The sequence below is a fragment of the Astatotilapia calliptera genome, chromosome 3, assembly GCF_964374335.1.
Source record: "Astatotilapia calliptera chromosome 3, fAstCal68.1, whole genome shotgun sequence".
Taxonomy (NCBI): Eukaryota; Metazoa; Chordata; class Actinopteri; order Cichliformes; family Cichlidae; genus Astatotilapia; species Astatotilapia calliptera.
The window spans coordinates 28,606,509-28,615,528 of NC_137424.1; the positions used below are offsets into that span (position 1 = coordinate 28,606,509).

At 41.5% G+C, this 9,020-nt stretch overlaps 1 protein-coding gene across 2 annotated transcripts in view; it reads left to right on the forward strand.

Annotated features, from left to right (window-relative positions):
* LOC113017268 (equilibrative nucleoside transporter 2-like) overlaps nt 1-9,020 on the forward strand; it is a 13,696-nt gene continuing 4,676 nt past the window's right edge. Inside the window, exons 1-8 of one of the 2 annotated variants that reach the window (XM_026160445.2) lie at nt 1-174; nt 6,483-6,539; nt 6,688-6,769; nt 6,912-7,057; nt 7,582-7,721; nt 7,818-7,952; nt 8,180-8,277; nt 8,616-8,685. In XM_026160445.2, the coding sequence (XP_026016230.2) occupies nt 6,508-6,539; nt 6,688-6,769; nt 6,912-7,057; nt 7,582-7,721; nt 7,818-7,952; nt 8,180-8,277; nt 8,616-8,685 (703 nt within the window). In that variant the 5' untranslated portion in view covers nt 1-174; nt 6,483-6,507. The remainder of the gene's footprint in view (nt 175-6,482; nt 6,540-6,687; nt 6,770-6,911; nt 7,058-7,581; nt 7,722-7,817; nt 7,953-8,179; nt 8,278-8,615; nt 8,686-9,020) is intronic. The other variant, XM_080298321.1, reaches the window with a different exon arrangement.

The window sequence follows — 9,020 nt, forward strand, 5'->3', positions numbered from 1 at the left end:
AAGGAGGCGGGTTGTGCCGGTTATTGTGCTATAAAATGCATAGTGGCACGATTTCTACATTTCCCGCCATGTGAATGGACAGCAAACATATGTTTGGACCCTCTGGCTCACTGAACCTTTCCGCGAACAGCAGGCACATTATGTTAACAGCGTGACGGCAGCATCGGTTTTTCGGTGAGTGTTTCACGCTTGTAGGTCACGTTAGCTGGCACTGTGTTAGCTTACTGCTGTTTTGTGATGAGACGTGATATTCGCAGTCTCTGTAGTTACGCCGTGATAGCAGCTTTCCTCTTGTGTCTTGTACACCTTGAAACGTGCGTCTACCGAGTACAAACTGATGCATCACTATCGAGACTAACCGCAATGTTCAACATAATATCTTTTCTTAAGCTTAAAATTATTATTCGTTTGGTGTGTCTGGTAAACCGAGCAGGTGTATTTTCATATCTGTTGGGATTAAAAGCGGAGTCCCTCGTCCAGTAAAGATCATATTTGACGGGAGTTTACCTCTTTGAATAATGTAGTTACTACAGCGGAGTAAGTAACTACTGAACCAGATAATGAAGAAAAATGTGTTTTACAGTCTGGAGTGAAATGAACCCGGGCTGAATGTCTTTGAGTAAAAGTGGTTGAATCTGCGTTATCGCGTGATAACCGAACTTAACCAGGTAGTACTTAGTTGAGGGTGACAAGGGCACATATGTTTGGTTTTCTGGTGTGAATGGCTGCTGCCATGTGCGCACATGGTCAGATTACAGTAAGAATGCCCCTGTGACTCAATACGGAAGCCATGTAGGTGTTACACCTTATAGTACTGTGCGATAGTGTGTCTGCGTATTGACCTTCGGGCTTTGTGTTTCAGCCCATTGGGTTGAAAATAAAATAAAATAATGGGTACATAAAAATAGCACGTCTCTACTTTGAGTTAGCTTATGTCAGCATTTAATAAACTGTGAAATTTTCTGTTCAGTTTTTTATAATTGAATATTCTCTGTTTGTTTTTCTGTTTGATTATTAGTAAGTTTGTGTTATCATCTTTGTGGGATTCTTTAGTACGCTTAGTTGCAGTTACTGTTAGTATGAGAGTATTAGTTTGATTAGGTTTTCCCTTTTTGTCTTTGTTGTTTCCTTATATTAAGTTAGGAGCCTTTTAAACAGATTTTTTTTTTTTAGATACCCTGAAAGACCACAATTGGTCACCTTGCAGGAATCTAGTGTCTGAGCTTCTGATGGTGAGACGGTGGAATATCTTCATCTGTCTGAGGAATCTGCTCTTAGTCCAAATGACTTACATTCCCCTGTGAGTCAACACGAAGAGGTCCAGGGAAGAAGAGAAGTATGCGCCTATTCGATAGACACATACTTCACTTCAATAGACAGACACATCAGTCCTTTCCTTTCCATAGTTATGGTTCTAATTGCTTTTAAACTCTTACATTTTGGGAGCTGTGTGTCAGAAGGGATACAGTTCCCTCAGGGTTTGTTGTACGTTGATTACACTTAAATACAAGACGAGACTTGACAGATGAATGTTATCCTGTGTGAGGTTTAAGGGCCAGATTGTCTAGACTTAGGATTTGTTATTACAGACAACAGAAGCAGCTCGTGACAAATAAAACTGACTCTGTAGTTCCCAAATGTCTTGACCTAATTTGGCCCGATTGGTTTGGTTTCATTTATTTGATGTGTTTTCACTGAGCGTGACCATTTATAAGGAAGAGCTGCATTTTTTTCTATTCTTGACTTAAAAAAGATTCATGCTTGCACCATTTCACCTACAGAGCTTAGTTGCACCTGACCTCAGCTTATAAGTAGCTCCTTGTGCTGTATAACTCTGGAGGTGTGTGTGAAGGAGCAGGACAGAATACCATTACGGCTTTTTTTCATGGCTTCTCCTGTGCCCCAGCATCTCGACATAGCTAGCCCGAAGGTGTCTTTAAGATGTTTATTGATGTCTGACAGTGAAAGAAATAAAGCGCGTGTGAATGCATTACTTAAGTAAATTACGTATATTGGAAAGCCTTCGTTACAGTGTTTTGAGTAACTTGGATATCTGGAGACAGATTAGGTTTTGTCCCAAAATGAAAAGGACACAAATATTGCTTTGGCGTTGCTAGGAGCAGAATAAATGCTTGTCAGCCAACATCAGCTGTTATCTTCAACACTCATATCCTGTTTAAATGCCTCCGAGCTCTCAAGTTAAACACTCAGAGTCTGGTACCAACTTCTGACTAATACTCAAATTATAACTTCACCCCAGGGAGTGACTGCCTCATTGTAGCTGCTGGATTTGAAGCCTAGCTGTGTGTGAGCTGTGTTGGGCAGTTATTTACTTAAAGTTAACAGACCTGGGAGTGTCTACGCAAAATGCCCCTCTTATCCTGCTTGTCCTACTTGTTTTTGAAGGTGAAAGAGGGCCGGGCACACCTTCTTAATAAAGACGAATATTAAATGAGTCGTCAGCTCTTATATGTAAACCTGCCAAAACATTTCTTTAGGTTGTTTTTGGGCTTTATAAATTATTTTACTAATTGACGTCCAGCTTTTATTTATGTTTGCTGTTTTTAAGTGTTTCTGTCCTTTCGTCGGTCTACACATGTAATTTCTTTCTTACTCTTACAAGTTTAGGCGCTGACAGTATCGTGTTTGTGAGCGATCTGCAGTCTCTTCATTGATCGGGTCCTGTGACCGGAGCGTTTGATAGCCACCTTAGGGCTGCTCAATTATGGCAAAAATGATAATCACGATTATTTTCACTGAAATTGAGATCACGATTATTTGACGATATTTATTTAACCCTTTAAGACCTACTATAGAACCAAGTCCACCAGAGCTTATATTATTTTTATTTATTTTTTTTTACATGCTGTAGTGCCATTTGTGGGAGCATTTCAAGTTGCTATACATCAATACAACTGTTATAGCCCATATTTTAATAATATGTATGCATTAAGTGCATAGTAATTACATAAATTGCAAAAAAGTGCAATAAACTACAAAAAAAATTGAAAATCGCTTTTGTTTTGTTTACATATATTTCTACTTGGAGAAGTTTAAGAGGTTTATCCCTCAAAACTTTAAATACAATAAAGTTGCAAAAAATAGTTTACAACAACAGGAAATTTATTTTGAGTGTCTTCATAGTTTTATTTTGGAGATACAGCAATTTTTATATACTGCAGGAAAAACAAAAAACAATCCTATGATGCAAATTTGCAAAGAAAACAGCATGTGCATCATTTCACTGTGGGAAGTGTTACGAACAGCTGATAGGAATGGCAAAGCGTGTTTCTGGAATATTATGTTTTTGTTCCTGCAAGCGCTTTTTATGCAGTTTTTGCAAAGCTATATGTGGAACGAAACCGTGACCGAGGACAAGCTGATGGCATAAGTTGTAAGTACAACTCCTCCGGTTTCATATGCAAAAAAAATTATTGCGCTAGCTTACACGGTTCAGGTTCTACAGGGATTTAAAAATAGTTACACAAAACGGAGCGTGCTGCTCTGACCGGCTTTAAAGGGTTAACAATGACTTTAAAAAATTAATATAAAATAGTGTGCAACACCACTGAAGTTTTTTTTTTTTTTTTTTTTTAACTCTTTTCAACCAACGGCAGTCACTCTCCAAATAACTTCTGCTTAGCTTTCCGAGCTTCCCTCGGGTCCTCTTAATCAGCGGTCTCCACCCTTTTTTGCGCCACGGACGGTTTATGCCCGACAATATTTTCACGGACCGGCCTTTAAGGTGTCGCGGATAAATGAGGGAGGGGCTAATAATCGGCTCAGTCATTTTTAATGATCGTTGAAAGCCCAGATCGTAATCGTGATTAAAATTCGATTAATTGAGCAGCCCTAAGCCACCTAGTGTTTTTGTTTCCTGCTCATTGTGGAAATTGATTATTTCATCGAAAGAAACGAGTAACATCAGCACAGACTAAATACACTTCCTGTGATCGCAACAGTGGGCATGCACGTAATTTCAGCAGCTGAGAAGTAGCTTATCAATGAAACCAGCTGATGCTGCTGATGTAGACCTTAGAAAAGGTTGTGTGACCCTATTGCTGTATGTCTGCTTCAAGCCTCGACTTTAAATGACCCCTGGACGTGTTTGTATCACTGTGTCCTTGATGGGACACGTGGCACACCCAACACAGAGTGTGCAGAGAACAGTGTGTACTTGTAAATTGTACCTCTAGATGTTTTTAATTAACTTTGAAGGTGCCGCCAGGTAGTCATTGTCGAACCGCAGCATGGTGATCATCTGAGGCATTTTTACCTGCATGTCTTTCGCAATATGTTTGAAAATATGAAGCTGGCAGCTTTTTATGGCCCCATGACTTTAGCCTTGTTCATGATTTACCAGTTCAGTTTAATTAGTTCTGCTCCGCTGCTTAAAAAGTCCTGTTTGGTTGGACTGTAACGACTCTGACCAGGCTGATTTAGTGAATGATGGCTTTTGAAAGCTCTGTCACTGAGGGAAGAGGGCAGAGGGTGTTCAACCAACTGTCTCACCAGGGAGGAAGCACACATGGATTTTTAGCTTATCTAACAAAGCGAGGAGTAGACCGGCGTATAAACCAGCCATTTATAGACGATCAAGGACACTCATAATAGTGAGGACCTATAACTCAACTGTAACAGTGGTTTGTTGGTCTGTCACACCTGCCTTTGTTGGAAGGAGGTGTCAATAACAAGTTTTACAGATGAAAACCAAACCATGACAAAGAAGTGTAAATGAAACTCGGCGGGGGGGGGGGGGAAAGAATAGACCATACTACATCCTCCTTCACAGCTGCATAACAAACGGCCTGGTCCTCCAGGAAATCAACGCAAGCTGCTTCTGAATCTGTCTCTTGCCTTATTAGAAAGAAATACGACTGTGCTGTAAAACTAAGAATTATAGCTGTATGAATAAGACATCCTGTCATAAGGATCGCCAAAGTCACCCTGATCCTTGATACAACACAGTATTAGTCAAGACTGGATTAGGGGAACATTACGAGTATTTATGGCAGTGAGAGAGAAATTAAACATGCCAGTGTCAGATTTTAGGGCCACTGAAACGCAGTCTGTCCAAACGGCAACAACAGGCATTTAATTAGGCACAGGGCGTTAGACTGACTTCCCTAAGGGGCCCAACAGGAACTGAGAATCAGGTCGGAGGTCACACATGTAGTTTATTGTCCTGCCTTCATGTGAAATGTGTGACCCATATTGCTTTTGTCATGTACTCTGTGGTCTGGGTAAAGCATTCAGCCAGTCATCCAGAAGCAGAATAGCCATCAGTGTTTTTAGTTAAGCAACATTATTGCATTCTGATTACACTCATAAAAAGTCTCTCATGCAGCCAGTTTTAAAGCCTGAATATGATGGCATCTGCAGTATGCGGCCTTTTAATAAAACCAAATATATCCTGATGTAAACGAGGTATCCTTTTTTGGTTCTTTGAACATCACAACCCAGTAACCTCTCAGCCGTAAATGGCTGCTGTTGTCACACTGCCAGGTGGGCAGGTGGTGCGGAAAGAGTAAATGAAGAGCAAATCCCAGCAGGTTCATAGTCTTTAGTGCTGTTTCTGTTATTATCCTCCCATGATGAATGATACTGTATCTAAAAGATAAAGTATCGTCTTTGTTGCTTTATCGTTTGGATATGCCCGCCCAATATTTACAGCTCTGCTTTTAATTTAGTAGCGGCATGAGTGATGTGGTAATGATTATGTCAGCCAGTGAAGTACATTTTCATTACCATTACAGAAAAGAGATGAATATTGTGTTTAATATTTTTTGTGTTTATTGAATTTAAAAAAGTGAGTTTAGAAAACAAACAGTGGAGCAGCCTTACATGTCCTCCTGTGAGTGAGTGGAAATGGCTTTTTCCAGTGAGAACTCAATACCTGTCTGTCCTCCCCGAGGCTGTACTGCAGTCATTTGTGTGTACACAAGGTGTGAAGTCAAATTCATGACTAACGGTGGACACATAGGAGAGAGGCTGAACTTGTTCCAGCTGCTGCTGTTTCCATCGCCTCTATTGAAAATCGTTGAAATTGCACTTAGTCGTGTTGTTTAATTAGATGTATGCACTCCTGTCATTCATGGCTGCTTACACCACATGCTGCTAGGTTCATTCTTATGTCACATGACGCAAGTCAAAGTAACTTTAACCCAGAAAGTAACGAGGAATGTCAAAGTCATTTTACATGCTGCAGCCCACTTTGATCTCAAGCGGGAGTGAAACTCTGCTTTATGTCACAAACAGAAGTTTACCTACATATTTAACCCCTGACACAGATGGAGAGAAGTGTGTCAACCGAATGTTGCTGCAGTAAATGGAAAAAAATCTGTCAGTAAGGCTTAAATTATAAGATGTAAATGTGTGACATGTATGTACTATACAGCGTCTCGAGAGCCGGTTGTATTTGGCCAGCCCCTCACAGCTTTTGGAAACGTGGCTGACCCTTTTTTCTCTCCCACTGCCCGTAGAGTCTAAACAAACTCCGACACCAGGATGAAACGACGAACAGACGCCCCTCAGGACCGGTGAGTTACACAAACAGCAGCAGCTTTCAGTTCCCATTCGTTTTGCTCTCAGCCACAGTTTCTGCGTGACACCTAAACACGTTTTGTTGCATAAGGAGACACAAGATTTCACCAATATTCATGCACCATCCCTTTTCCCCATCTACAGATACTACATGGTGGGACTCATGTTCTTCATTCTGGGCCTGGGAACGCTGCTGCCATGGAATTTCTTCATGACAGCTTCACTGGTAAAAACAAGACTTCACAAAATCTGACACAATATGAAGCATATGCTGGGTTTTCAGTGATAGTATATTTTGTATTTTATACGTCAGATGTAGCTTTGTTGTCGTATTTTTGAATGAAAAGCCCTGCGTTTGTGGTGTGTAGTACTTCCAACGTCGACTGGAGACAAATGAATCGAGCAACGGGACCGAGGTCGTCCGCAAAGAGTACTACTTCAACAACTGGATGACTCTGCTGTCTCAGCTGCCTCTGCTGGTATTTACCCTGCTCAACTCCTTCCTCTACCCGAGGTCAGTGACTGTGTTAAAGCGCTTTCAAACATGCAGATCATCCTTTCTGATGATCTGGCTGCACTTGAACATGTCACCTTTATGTCTGAATCAGCAGCTTAGTTATTGGTCTTTAAGTAATGGCAGTAGGAATCTGATTATACCTAATAACACGTTTCTCTCTTTTAACATAACACAAGTCTGAAGGTCATGCAGTCACATTAATGAACACATCTTTAGCCCAAAAAACAGATAACAGAAAGCCTTGTTGCCATGGTGTCGTGAGAAATCTCTGATCCTATACTATATTATTTGTCACGTGAACTTTTCGTGAATGTCTGCCGCTCTAACAGACGGATGTTTATTGCCTATTAGAGGACGACGATGTGTTGAAGTTGATTTGCTTCGACACATCGTCGTCCTTACAGGATGTCTGTTTCCCGATGGTGCGCTGTAAACGTATACTCAGACTGTTGCTCTGTGGTATATTTTATGATCTGTTAGATCCTTCATGGTTAACTGTGTTGCAACTGTGTGCGTTTCAGGATATCGGAGGCGATACGTATCGCAGGTAGCCTTGTTTTCATCCTGCTGCTCTTCATCCTCACAGCGGTTTTGGTCAAAGTGCCCATGGAGGAAGACTGCTTCTTCTCGGTCACCATGGCTACTATCTGGTTCATCAACTGTAAGTCAGTGTGCTTCTATGTATATGTGGGAGACAGATGTGTTTGAGTGATAAGATGCTACAAGAAAAGCCCCCCCTTTTTTCCTCCCTCGTCAGCGTTTGGTGCCGTGCTGCAGGGCAGTCTGTTCGGTCTTGTGGGGATGCTGCCTCAGAAGTACAGCAGCATCTTCATGAGTGGCCAGGGCCTCGCTGGGACATTCGCTGCCATCGCCATGCTAATAGCCATAGGAAGTGAGTCACTTACATCCACACAAGCTTCCAGTGGGCTCCTAATCCTCAGTTGCTTGGTAACCAAGGGCATTGAAAATCAACGGGAGCAATCAGCATGACACCGCACAGCACACTGCTTTCAAAGAAACCTGAGCACACTTGGTTTTGTTGAACGCTTTTTTTTTTTCTCTTATATTTCTGTCCCAGAATGCTTCAGTAACTCTGCTTTGTGTGTGTTTGTCACTCAGGTAAAACGGACCACGAAACGGCAGCTTTGGGTTACTTCATCACACCGTGTGTGGGGACGTTGCTCACACTCTTCAGCTACTTGGTGCTGCCACGCCTGGTCAGTCAGCTGTCCTCTCAGCATAACTGCATTACCCACAATCCATCTGACCTCACCTATACAAACTCTCCACACATAAGTTTGTATGCAGATGAACCTGGATGTGGGCATTTGTAGCATTTTTCGACTGCAAACTGTCTCGTCTGAGTAAACAGAATATATAAAGTATATAAAGATGGATGTTGAACACACAGTGGTTTTGGACTTTGTATCACAAGTGCTCACTGGCATCCTAAGTGAATCCATTATAGTATAAACTTGATTACAAAACCTAATGTTTATTATATTTTGATATTTCAGCTGCTTGACTTTTGTGTTGTGTTTTTGTTTTCATGCAGGGGTTTGCTCAGTATTATTTGAAAAAAAGCAGCACATACGAGGCAGACACCACAGACGAGCTGCTGAAAGGTAAGCTTTGGCTACACAAACAACTCTTCACCATCGCTGAATTAATGCAATTCCTTTCCAAGCTGCGCCACACGCTGAACACCAGAAGCCTTAAAATCTGTCAGACGTTACTGTGACAGTGAGCGAACGTTTGTTTGCTTTTCGACTCAGTTCACAATTCTGTCCCTCGCAGTCTGGTTGAATCAAATCAATTCAGTGGAACATTATCTCATTAAGTCAGTTTACCCTCTGTTTATCCAATTAGACGGTGCCCAACAAAGATGGGTTTGTGAGGCTCACACAGCCTCCTGCCTTGTTATGAATGCTAAAAAGCCCATAGAGGTCCAATTAGTCAT